The sequence below is a fragment of the Mastomys coucha genome, unplaced genomic scaffold, assembly GCF_008632895.1.
Source record: "Mastomys coucha isolate ucsf_1 unplaced genomic scaffold, UCSF_Mcou_1 pScaffold17, whole genome shotgun sequence".
In the NCBI taxonomy this organism is placed as follows: Eukaryota; Metazoa; Chordata; class Mammalia; order Rodentia; family Muridae; genus Mastomys; species Mastomys coucha.
In genome coordinates this window covers 6,012,261-6,025,218 of record NW_022196899.1, presented here as the reverse complement: position 1 = coordinate 6,025,218, position 12,958 = coordinate 6,012,261, and the positions used below count along the sequence as shown (strand labels likewise).

Sequence of the window (12,958 nt, the reverse complement as noted above, 5' to 3'; positions counted from 1 at the left end):
AGATGATAGACTCTGCTCCTGAGGAGATGATAGACTCTGCTCCTGAGGAGATAGACTCTGCTCCTGAGTAGCTCGCCTTGTTTATGGAGACTCCATCATTTTAATCTCAGTCAATAATTAATTCTCCAGTGAGCTTTGGGAGACCACATATAAGTTTTAGCATTTGCTTAAGTGAGTGGAACAGAGCCCCTCCCACCCCAGTGTATGTGTGTGTGCTTGACATTTTTCTCTCATCTCAAGAGTTTTCTTCTTGTCATGTATGGGGGTCTCTGTGGACATCAGAACAAACCTCCACACTTTTTGACAGCAGCCTGAAGTCAGGGCTGCTGTACTAGGGTCAGAGCACCAGGCTCCTTCGTGCACTCGGCTTTCAGCAGGCACTGGGGAGGGGAACGGACTGTGCTGAGGAGCCTGAGTTACCTCACTCTCGCCCTGAAGCAGCAGCAGCAGAGGCTTCAGCGAACACCTTGGAGTCCTGCCCGTCTGATGGAGGAAGCTACCGATCATTTTCATGTAAAGATATCTGATATCTGTTTTCCTCATCTGTCCTGCTTTGCCACATCAGTGGGAACACATTCACTCAGACAAGGCTTAAAGATGATATTTCTTTAAATGCCTAGAGAATTCCACTTGGTCACATATTCATGCCCGTCAGCATGCATTGGATAAGATTTTTATTTTCAAGTAACTGATAATAGAGGACCCCAAAACTGAGTTCTTGAAGGCCTTTTGTGGAAAAGCAGCCAACCACGAGTGTGTGATAGACATCCACACGCGTGTGATAGACGTCCACACACGTGTCTTAAGGCAGCAGTCTTCAGAAGAGTGGACGCGTTTTTGGTTCTTTGTGGGTTTATAAATCAGATTTGCCATCCCTGCCACTCATCTCTGAGACATGTTACAGCTCTTTGATAATCTCTTGTCTTGATTCCCGAGAACCAATCACTTTCACAAGTGATAAGGCAAGGACATTGTGGTCCCCCTGTGGGTAGGTCATTTGGATAGAGTTCCACTTAAAAGTAACTTACCTACCATGGTACTGTTCCATGTGAGGAAACATCGTAAGAACCGTAAACTAGCCTTTGTTGGTCATCCAGACCAACTTAGTGACCCTCATATATTCTCGGATTTTGGAGTCAGGGTGCTATGCTCTTGTTGTGCGAGTTTGGGGGACAATCTCCTAACTTCTCCAAAACTCGGTTTCCTTATCTGTATAACGAAGGAACTCTTCATGAAATTGTTGTAACACTTATGTTTAAGGATGTAAGAGCACGATTGCTGTATGGTGTGGTGGCAGGTGCCTGTAATCCGGAAGCCAACCTATGCTACATAATGGGACAATGTTAAAAATCACGGGCGGTGGTGGCACACGCCTTTAATCCCAGCACTTGGGAGGCAGAGGCAGGCGGATTTCTGAGTTCGAGGCCAGCCTGGTCTACAGAGTGAGTTCCAGGGCAGCCAGGGCTACACAGAGAAACCCTGTTTCGAAAAACCAAAAAAAAAAAAAAAAAAAAAAAAAAAAAAAAAAAAAAAACAAACAAACCAAAAAAAAAACCAATGTCTCGGAAAATGGCTCAACGATAGCCACTTTGCCCTGGGCTTCATCGCTAGTATTGAGCGATGAATTGAGGGCTGGAGAGCAACTGCCCTCAGCACGTTACGTCCACAACCAAAAAAAAAAAAAAAAAAAAAAAAAAAAAACCCTTGGTGCTGACAGTCAATCAATTATCAACAAATAAATAAAAAAATCTCCTTTAGGCTTACAAGTTTAACAAATGAGAGATGCCCAATGACAGTCACACCTCCAATTTATCTGTGACCAAAGAGCAGAATGGGGGAAAGGGGAATTGGGAAAATATGAACTAATAAAGACAAAAGTGGAGGTTTGCAAACAGGGGATGCTTAGAGAAGAAAGGGTATGCAGGAGAATGCCAGAATACTGTAACTTCAGCAGGACCAGCCCCTACAGTTCCGCCTGGCTACCATCTCCGGGCAGAGAGAAGACGTGAAGGCGGGGTTTCGAGACGTCTGCTCCCAGGTTTTAATGGGGCGGGACTTCCTGTCGGAGCAATTTCCCCGTTACCTCCGGCCGAGCGGAAGAACCGAGCCCCTCGGACGCCGGCGGTTGGGCGTCGATCGCGGTGCGCTCGCGCGAGGTGAGTCGGTTCTGTCCCCGCATTCTGCGCAGCGTTACTCGGTGGCCGAGGCGTGGGTTTCCGGCGGGCTGCAGACAGGCTCTCCCCATGCTGGGCCGGGGCGGCTGCCGCGCCCTCCTCCCGGCGGTGCTCTCCGTAGTGCTCCGGAACCAGCCGATCGGGTTCGCCGCCAGGCGGTCCTTGATCTCTGAGGTTCTACGGCGCAGAATGAGCCCCACTCTGCCCAAGCCCTCGGGGCTCTACACGGCAAGTTCCCCGGCTCACGAATGTACAGAGTTAGGGATGAACAAGACCAGGTCCGGTGATGTCCTACGTCAGGAGCGGGGGACCAGTGACGCGGGTAGCTCAGCTGTCCAGGGTAGACACAGTTTTAAGTCTGTATGACTTCGTCCCCAAACTGAGGGTGATAGAATAGGACCGTGAAAAACAAGTCTTGAAGCAAAGGTCTCTGAAATAAAAAGATTTATCGAGCCATTAAAATACACTGCCTAGGAAAAGGACCAGTAAACTACCAGCAACAAAGCTAAAAAGGTGCCTCTGAGGTCCAAGATTTCAAGGCTCAGGCTTTTTAATTCTCCATTCTTGCCCCCCACCATACCCCACAAAAAAAGAACAAACCCCAGAGAACCGTTACCTAATTGACTTCCCTTGTCTCTTCCCTCTTCTGGACCTCCTCAGAAATTTTCATGTATCAGCCTCCTTTCCTCACGGAGTATTAGAACTGATTGAGAAGATGTAGCATGCATACAAATGACCAAATGCTGCATAGCAGCAGCAGGTTTTCTGCGAGTGTGTCTATTTTGGTTGATATCTGTTGGGTGGAAGATGCAATGGATGGCTTTTGAAACAGTCATGGGGAATTGGGAGGTGTTCTTTTCGTGTTGTCACAAGGTGAAGGGTGAATAGCTTGAACAGTTTATGGTGTGGAAACAAGCCCAGGTCAAGAATGTCCGTCCAGTTGTGACAGATCAGAAGGGAGCAATAAGAACAAGAGTGACCAAGTTTGGAAACCATTCTTGAAGAGCTGTAAGGGGTTTATTCTGTAACTCAAAAAGGTGGCCTTTTATATGGCCTACTTGGATGCTTTCATCCCAGGAAAAGGCACTTAGGCATGATGGCATGTGTCTGTAATCCCAGCCCGCATTCTGAAGACTAAGCCAGGATGGTCAAGAGCTCTAAGCCAACCTTGTATCAATAGAAAGGAAAAAGCAGCCACCACCAGCCGCCGGTCCATCTGCTCTGCGTCCCCATGCTTCTCCCTGTGCCGGAGGGTAGAGATTTCAGATGCTCTTACAGAGGAAGCTCAGTGTGTCAATTGTCCCGGGAAGCAGGCAGAGCATGGCGGCCACCGCTTCTGGGCATGACAGCTTCCATGGGCTGGGAATCTACGTTAGTGTGTGGGCAAGCCTGTGGTGAGTCTCTTAGAGGTCAGCAGAAAGCTGTCAAGTCACGCGGTCATGCTTCCCCTCCACCCCCCACCCCCGAAGTCTAAGAGGTAAATGGCACCTTTGCTTTTATAATAGTCTTTTTTTAGACCTAGAGTTTTCTTCTCTCAGGATGTTGTAAGGGAATGCAGGGGACTTTCAAATCAGAGTCGAGCATACATTCTGTAAAATCTGTCCATGTAATATGGGGCAAAGTATTTCTGATCTGTGAACCTTAAATTCTTCACCTTGACCTTATTTATTTATTTATTTAAAAAAAATTCCATGTGCAGAGCACTCAACTCCCTGGAGTTAACACAGACAGCCTTTATTCCCTTGTCTTTAAAAGTTGCTTTTATTCCAGCCTTCCCAGGGTCCTTTTGTTCCCCACCCACTCCTACACCTAACCTTTAGACTGTGTCTTGACCTCATCTATTACCTAAGCTTCGGGGGGATCCCCAACTTCCCCCACAGTATGATATGGTCTAGCTACAACCCAAAATGTGCTATTGTGTGGGCCCTTGGGAGACAACTTCATAGAACACTGTTTGCTTTGATAATACTTGTGTTAAGTTAGATGTAATAGCTCATGCCTGGAATCCCGGGTCTTGGAAAGTACAGGCAGGGGATCGGGAGTTCAACGTCAACCTTAGTTTTTTGAGACCAGCCCGTACTATGAGACACTGACTCAAAACAACACCAGTAACAAAAAGTTTTTACGATGACGAGGTGAAATATGTAATATTTCAAAATTATTTTGGGTACTATATGTGGGGAAAAATTGAACTATAAATCAGGGAAGGGGTGAATCAAAGTCAGAGTGCTGCTAATTGAGATGCTTGTGTACGTGAATGCCTCCACAGTTCGTAACTGTTTTGTGCCGATCTCTGTTGACTATATTTAGATAATGGCAGACCCTTGGCAGGAGTGCATGGATTTTGCAGTAATCCTCGCAAGACAAGCTGGAGAGGTATGAACTACGGTCTGGAGGCCATAGTGTGTGATGTGTAGATATTACAGTGCAGTCTTGTTCAACAAAGCATGTTTTGAGTAATCTACATGTGCTGTTTTACATATTTATAGTGAAAATTGATTGACTGATTGATTGATTGATTGATTGTGTGTGTGGGGGGTCTGGGGGTGGAGCCTAGGCCTGTGTTAATGTTAAGCATCACTGGCACAGTGTGTGTGTGTGTGTGAGAATGGGGGTGGAGCCTAGGCCTGTGTTAATGTTAAGCATCACTGGCACTGTGTGTGTGTGTGTGTGTGTGAGAGAGAGAGAGAGAATGAGAATGGGGGTGGAGCCTAAGCCTGTGTTAATGTTAAGCATCACTGGCACTGTGTGTGTGTATGTGAGAATGAGAATGGGGGTGTATGCTTGGGCATGTTAACATCCATCTCCAGCTGGATTTTTCGGTTTGCAGTGTTAACCTTTGCCACGACAGTCATGACTCTAAAAGAAGATGTGAAATTACATAATATTTCTCTAAAGTGTCTTGTTCCATAGACATTTTTGAAAGAAAACATTTAAGACTATGTAAAGAGTGGTTGAATGCTTGAACTTATTTTTGTGATTTACTTTCTTGTTTGGTTTTAAATTACTTACATCTTTTTTTCACTTGCTTACCCAAAACTTCTTTTTAGATGATTCGTGAAGCTCTAAAACATGAGGTGGATGTCATGATTAAAAGTTCTCCAGCCGACTTGGTAACAGAGACTGACCAAAAAGTTGAAAACATGATCTTCTCTTCTATAAAGAAGAAGTACCCGTGTCACTGGTATTCCTCCGCCACTTTATGGTGATAACGTTAAGTCTGGGTGGGAATAAGCCTATGTGTGAGGCAAATGTTTCTAGATACAGAGTGGTAATAGGTGACCCTGACTTGAAAAGGAGCTTAGCTTGAGGGTGTGGGGCTGCCCTCAGGCCAGTATGATGGGAGGAAGACCCCTGTGGGCCCAAAGCTGGGGCGTGGCTTTGGACAGTGTGGCCTTGGTCTTGACTGATGGCTTGGCTCTTTCTGACTAATCTTTTATATATTTTTACCTCACTAAGGTTCCAAATCCTTACAGGAGCCCGTGCGCCCTGAGTTAGGTCGATGGCCTGTCCTGTGGTTCTAGGGTCAGGAAAGAGGGGATCTTTGACAAGAATGTGTGGATGGTAGAAGTAATTGTCAGCTTGCCATAGGCACAGCTGGAAAGCTTGGGGTTAAACTCCTGCATTGCGAAGTTCTGAATATGTGAGAGAAATACTAGCATTAGGAAGTTCCATAGAAAATCCTAAATCAGACCCAAATTTAGCAAAAACATGTTGTCAGTCAGGCAAGATGGCAGGCAGATGCCCATAATTCTAGCACTCAGAAGAAGGAGGTAAGAGGCATGGGAATATGTAGCCAGCCAGGGCTACACAGTGACACCCAATCAGGAAACTGCAGGCTGGAAATGAGGTCAGTGGTTGTCTTAGTCAGGATTTCTATGCCTGCACAACATCATGACCATGAAGCAAGTTGGGGAGGAAAGGGTTTATTCAGCTTACACTTCCACATTGCTGTTTATCACAAAGGAAGTCAGGACTGGAACTCAAGCAGGTCAGGAAGCAGGAGCTGATGCAGAGGCCATGGAGGGATGTTTCTTTCCTTTTTTTTTTTTTTTTAAAGATTTATTTATTTATTATATGTGAGTATACTGTAGCTGTCTTCAGACACACCAGAAGAGGGCGTCAGATCTCATTACAGGTTATTGTTACATGTGGTTGCTGGGATTTGAACTCATGACTTCCGAAGAGCATTCGATGCTCTTCCCTTCACCAGCCCCGAGGGATGTTTCTTACTGACTTGCTTCCCCTGGCTTGCTCAGCCTGCTCTCTTATGGAACCCAAGACTTCCAGCCCAGGGATGGCACCACCCACAAGGGGCCCTACCCCCTTGATCACTAATTGAGAAAATGCCCCACAGCTGGATCTCATGGAGGCACTTCCCCAACTGAAGCTCCCTTCTCTGTGATAACTCCAGCCTGTGTCAAGTTGACACACAAAACCAGCCAGTACAGTGGTAGAGCACTGTTTGCGGGTGCAAGTCCCCAGAACTCTAAGAAATTAAAAGCCATCCTTTGAAAGTTTTATGCCACAGTGCTGTTATGTCTTCCTCCTTGTGCCATTAGCCACTGTCAGTCTTTTAGTCACTGAGACGGAAAAATATTTAAAGTTGTGACTGAATGTAGTTTCTTCCAATAAAAAGGCTTAGAAATAAGAGAAAAGGAAGACAAGTATTTATTAAAAGCATTCAATGTCAAACGATAAAAAATAGAAAGAAGAGAACAGGCGAGAAGAAAAACCAGTGAACTCAAGACACCATTTATAAAATTGTCTTAACAGTTGTATACAGTCATTTCAGTAGGTGCTTTACATTCTTAGTAACTTAACAAATGTTCTCTGTTATGCATTGCTCCTCTAAAGTCATTCTAAATGACTGGCTAGTGTTTCACAGTTTGACCAGGGTAGGGAGTAGCTTTAGCCTGGCTGCATGGCCGTGGCTGAGGTTTCTGCGGGTTTGTCAGTGGGTCACCAAGGCCCCAATTAGAACTGAGAGGTCCTTCACATCTGTAAACTCTAGCTCCCTGTGGGCTGTCCTCGGGCGGCTTCCCCGGTTCCTCACTTCTGTGTCATTTCTCAGAGCTACTTGGAAGCTGGCCTCTTCTAGGATCCGGAGGGAGAAACAGTATGAGCATTTGAAACTTCCAGACCAGTAACGAAGCTTTACAGCTCGGCCCTGCTGTATTCTTTGAACTAGAAGTTAGTTCACACGCAAGGAAGTGATGTATGAGCTCTGCATCTTGCTAGGCTCTGGAGAATGCGTGGTCTTTTAGTATTTCTTTCAGTTTGCTTGATTTTAAGGCAGTCTCAGTCTTTCCTGGGCTAGCCTGATTCTTGCCTCACGTACCTCCTCAGTGCTGGGATTATGTGTGACGCATGCAACCACACCCGCTCCCGCGCTTACTTTTAAGATCGATGTGTTTTTCTTTTTCTTTTTTTTTTTAAAAAGACTTTTATTTATTATATGTAAGTACACTGTAGCTGTTTTCAGACACCCCAGAAGAGGGCATCAGATCTCATTACAGATGGTTGTGAGCCACCATGTGGTTTCTGGGATTTGAACTCAGGACCTTTGGGTTGAAGAGCAGTCAGTGCTCTTAACCGCTGAGCCATCTCTCCAGCCCCGATGTGTTTTCTTAGTTTCTCATTTTAAGGATGACCTTTTCAGATGTGTATGTTTCCCCCTGTATTTATGCCAGTGTTGCATTTAGAATTTAGGACTCTGTACTGTTTCACATGCCTTTGCTCTGGGGAAAATAGAGCTTTGTCATGTTTATTATTATTATCATCTTTCTCCCTCCCTCTCTCCCTGTCTTGTTCTCTCGCTCCCCCCGCCCTTTCTAACAGAGCAACAATACAGTAGAATAGTCTAGACTTGGGCTTGTGCTTCATGGTAGCCCCCGAAGCTTAAAGTCCTGAATCAAAATTAGATGTTAGGCGTTCGTGTTTCTTGCTTTCAGTTTCATTGGTGAAGAATCCGTGGCAGCTGGAGAAAAGACAGTCTTCACAGACAAGCCCACGTGGATCATTGACCCTATCGATGGAACGACTAACTTTGTGCATCGGTATGCATTTCATTTTAGTGTAATTCCTCTTGTGTGTTCACTGGGTGATTCTCTGTTGAAGGCAACACAGACTTTAGGAAATTGTGTAAGTTGTTTATGCTTCTTTATTCGAAGAAGCTGTATATGAGATTGGTGGTGGAGTTAAATGTAATGTGCAGATCTTTTCTTTTTTGTGTTTGTTTGTTTGTTACTGTTGTTTTTTTCTGAGACAGGGTTTGGGGTTTCTCTGTGTAGCCCTGGCTGTCCTGGAACTCACTCTGTAGACCAGGCTGGCCTTGAACTCATAAATCCGCCTGCCTCTGCCTCCCAAGTGCTGGGATTAAAGGCGTGCGCCACCACTGCCCGGCATGCAGATCTTTTCTAAGCTGTGGAGCAAATGAGCAAATGGTACACTATGGACTTGTGAAGTGATGTGCCTGGTCACCATTGTTTTTCTGTCTGTGAAGACTATATAAAAATGACAGAGTAACATGGGTCCAGTAAAGAAGTTGCTAAGTTCACTGATGGGATATTCTCTGTGTGCAGTGAGTTCACTCTCAGAGAGAAACAGGGATGCTAAAAGGGTGTGGACATTAGGATCTGCACACCGAGATTTGAATCCCGCAACTTGTTTATTGGCTTTGTGATGCTGGACAAGCTACTCTTTCAAAGCCTTGGTTTTAAAAATACTTAAGGGCAGTCAAGGCTGGAAAGCTGGCTCAGGGGTTAAGAGCACCAGCTGCTCTTCAGCAGGACCCATGTTTGATTCCCAGCCCACACATGGCCTCTCACAATCGTTTGTAACTCCAGGCCCAGGGGCTCCAACTCCCTCTTCTGATCTCCACAGACTCTGCATGAACATGGTGCATACACATGAAGGAGAAATAAAGGTTAAAAGAATGCTTAAGATCCAGATGTTCTAGTTCTCTTTCTGTTGCTGTGATGAATGATGACCACAAGCAACCTGGGAAAGACAGGGCTGATTTTGAAAGACCCCCGTAGGGAGACCCCCACTCAAGTCTCGGGAGGGCGCACACCCAAGGAATCATGAGAGACCATCTTGATGTAAACACATGAGGCAGTTCAATTTTTGGAGCTCCGGTTCGACCCCCAATCTCACACAGGAAACAAGGGAGTCGACCACGAGGCTCAGGGGTTAGGGGTTTATATAGGAAAAGGGTCTGGGGGAACAAAGGCATCAGTGTGGCTATACATGATTGGCTAGTTCAAATATCAACTATATTACATGCAGAACAGAGTGGAAAATTCCTAAGGTTGGTGTTAATCTGAGTCAACAGAGCGTCTGACCTTGAACCATATCTAAGAGGACCCACTACCCAGTGTCTGCCCAGACATGTCCTTGCATGCTTTCTCTTCTATATCTTTTTGGCCTGTTAGTAACAGCTTGCTTTTGCCCAGCCTTATTTGGACATATTTGACCTTGGTCCACTGTTTTTTTCTCAAACCTGCAATTTTCTCATTAGACAGCACAAGTTTTAAATTTAACTCTTTCAATTTCATCTAACTCTTTACAGCCAAGTCCTCCTCTGAGATTTCCTCTTCTCACATATGTCTAGGTTGTGTCAAGTTCACAAAAACTATGGTACCAGGTATAAGAGTATAATCTTAGCACTTGGGAGATAGAGATGGGAGGATCGTGGATTTGAGGCCAGCCTGGGCTACATATTGAGCTCTCCAGGCTAGCTTAAACTACTAGTAATATCTTAAAGAAAGAAAAAAAGACTGTATAACATGGCCATATTAATGGCACCTGTTTAATAGAATTATTTCTTGGTGGGATTCATGGAGTTGTTCACTTTCATAAGAACTTAGTATATATAGTACTTGGCATGGTAAGGATCAGTGATCTTATAGCTGTGTGTGTTGGGGGGCACGTTTGCAATACACACATAGTTACTAAAGTCTATAAATCGATAAGGCATCGAATCCGCGTGTGATAAGGCTCTGTGTCTTTTAAATATGGAAAGCTGCTTGAGATACACTGAATAAAACAAAATGATGCGGTTTTTATTAAAATTAAGAACTCCATGTTAAATACTTAAGCTTATTCCAGTTATGTTTAAACCTATTTTGCTGAGCTTTTAAAAAATTCTGACTTTCTTGTGTGTGAGAATGTCGATATGCAAACCGGAATCCATAACAATCGCTGTGGCTAACAGTTTAAATGTTTCTATCATCCAGCTCCAAGTTTCAGAATAGAGACAGCTTCTTCTCCTTGATACCTATGGTATTGCTGATGAGAAGAATGAAAGGAATCTTTTTTTTTTGACTGTGACCAATGTTAAGGAGCTTAGCTAATTCCTGTAGAGGCATCTCCCTGGGTGCGTCTGTGTGTGTGTGTTCTGTGTGTTCTATGTTCTTGCGCATTGATCGAGCTTCTTCCTCCCATCCGTAGTATTCCATCTTAATTCAGGGGTTATGAGAATTGATTTGAAAACAATTGCATACATACTTGATGAAATTAAATTCTGTCTTGGTTAATTTGCGGATTTTGTCTCTCTTTAAAGGTTTCCCTTTGTAGCTGTTTCGATTGGCTTCGTTGTAAATAAAGAGGTATGTCTTAAACATATGCTTGCTTTCCTTCTCTGAGAAGAAGTTAATCTTTCGTATCTGGGGACCTGTTCGCACACATTCCCAGTAGATAAGGCTTCTTGTTTCCCGAGGAGAAGCCAGTTTCAGAAAGAGAAAGTGAACCCAGGGAGGAGACAGATCGCCATCATGCTCCTGACATACACAGCCATGTCACAAGTTAGTGTGGCATTGCATTGCCTCAGATGGCTTCATGTGTCAGGTGCCACAGGATGGCTGAAAGTGTGGCGTGCGTTCAGGAGCATAGACATGAATGAATGAACCCTTACCTAGGAAACCCAGTCAGATCTGGAATCACTGTGGTCCCTCTTGTTTGTTCCCCGCTGTTTGGCTGTCTTCGGCTGCTGTGTTTGAGGATCTTGAGTATTGCATTTGTCAGTAGGAACACAACACTTCAGACATTTCTGAAATAAAAGCCCCAGGCAAAGTGGTAGCGTGCTTCCCTAGCATATATAAACCCTAGCAACCCAGTTGAATCCCTAGCAACACACACACACGTTTGAAACATAAGTCACTACATATGAACTCTTGGTCACAGGCTGTACTGGTCACTTGGCACACCACATGGTCCTAAATAAGCCTTTAACATAGTTAGCCTGAGCAGTCGAGTGCTCTCTGCTTTTGAATCCTTAGTTTTGAATTCTCAGGCAGAAAAAAGGTACTGGAAAAGAAGAAGGATCAATGGATGAATGGATGGATGGGCAGGAACACAGGAGGACACAGTGTTCATTGTAGAAAACTCAGAAAGCCCTGCCCATCTGTGCTAGGAGAGGGCGAGCATTCTCTGCATCTAGACTTGAGTGCGAGCTAAGGATGGAGCTCTGATGACCCATCATGTTTGGTCAATACTTTCCCACAGTTCAGCTGTTGGAATATATTTTATTAATGTGCTAGATTTTCTTGCGGCTTTATTCATAACACGATCCCAGTCAATGGAAGAATGCCCAGGTTTGCTAAGAGACATGCTTTCCTCTGCAGATGGAGTTTGGAATTGTGTACAGCTGTGTGGAAGATAAGATGTACACCGGCAGGAGAGGGAAAGGCGCTTTCTGTAACGGCCAGAAGCTTCAGGTGTCACAGCAGGAAGGTGGGCTTGTCTTCCAGCGCTGGCGCCCTCGCCCTCAGCGAAGGGTGCTTGCGGACTCCAGCGCTGGCGCCCGCGCCCTCAGCGAAGGGTGCTTGCGGTCTCCAGCGCTGGCGCCCGCGCCCTCAGCGAAGGGTGCTTGCGGTCTCCAGCGCTGGCGCCCGCGCCCTCAGCGAAGGGTGCTTGCGGACTCCAGCGCTGGTGCCCTCAGCGAAGGGTGCTTGCGGTCTCCAGCGCTGGCGCCCTCTCCCTCAGGGAAGGGTGCTTGCGGTCTCCAGCGCTGGCGCCCTCTCCCTCAGCGAAGGGTGCTTGCGGTCTCCAGCGCTGGTGCCCTCAGCGAAGGGTGCTTGCGGTCTCCGTATTTGTATACTGACCTTTTGGTTAGTAAGTATTAGATGACTGGAGACTGGTTTCTTCCTTTCCCACTCTGACCCCAGTTTTTAGAATGGCGGTTGGGGCAGAAAAGCAGAAGTCATTGAGCAAGTGCACCCTAAAAACGTCAGCAGGAGTGGGCGTGGCTGTGGGCATGGAGGGGGGGGCTTTCGTTCTGATAGCTCATGGCTTAGTGCTTCAGTTATACCGTCTCAGACTTCTTAGCATTTCTTGACCCCATCATTGGTCAGTAAGTCATAAATAACGCACATTAAAGCCGAGATCAGTTGGACGTGGTGGCCTCTTCCTGGAATCCCAACACTCAGAAGGTGGAGGCAGAGGATTGAGGCCAGCCTGGGTAAAGCAAGTTCCAGGGCAGTCTATGCTCCCAACAAACAAAACCACCTGACAATCCTAAGAAGGATACACATGGTTTCTCAGTCTCTATATAATGGTCAAGTCCCTCATATAAAATGATGCATTTGCCTATAACCTGTCCACATACCCTTGCTTTCTTTGTCTCTGGGTTAGTTATGGCTACAGTATCCATGCTGTATAAATTATTGTCTACTCTCTAGCCCTTAAACTGGCAAACAGTCTTGATTTGGGGATTTTTGCAGATTTCATAAACTAATCAACCAACCTTCCTTCCTTTCTTCCTTCCTTCCCTCCTTCCCTCC

The 12,958-nt window shown here is 45.6% G+C and overlaps 1 protein-coding gene across 2 annotated transcripts in view; it reads left to right on the top strand.

Annotated features, from left to right (window-relative positions):
• Positions 1–2,026: 2,026 nt before the first annotated feature.
• Positions 2,027–12,958, top strand: part of Impa1 (inositol monophosphatase 1) — a 20,962-nt gene continuing 10,030 nt past the window's right edge. Inside the window, exons 1-6 of one of the 2 annotated variants that reach the window (XM_031376340.1) lie at positions 2,027–2,156; positions 4,485–4,550; positions 5,225–5,358; positions 8,129–8,233; positions 10,741–10,786; positions 11,801–11,909. In XM_031376340.1, coding sequence (XP_031232200.1) covers positions 4,488–4,550; positions 5,225–5,358; positions 8,129–8,233; positions 10,741–10,786; positions 11,801–11,909 — 457 coding nt within the window. In that variant the 5' untranslated portion in view covers positions 2,027–2,156; positions 4,485–4,487. The other variant, XM_031376339.1, reaches the window with a different exon arrangement.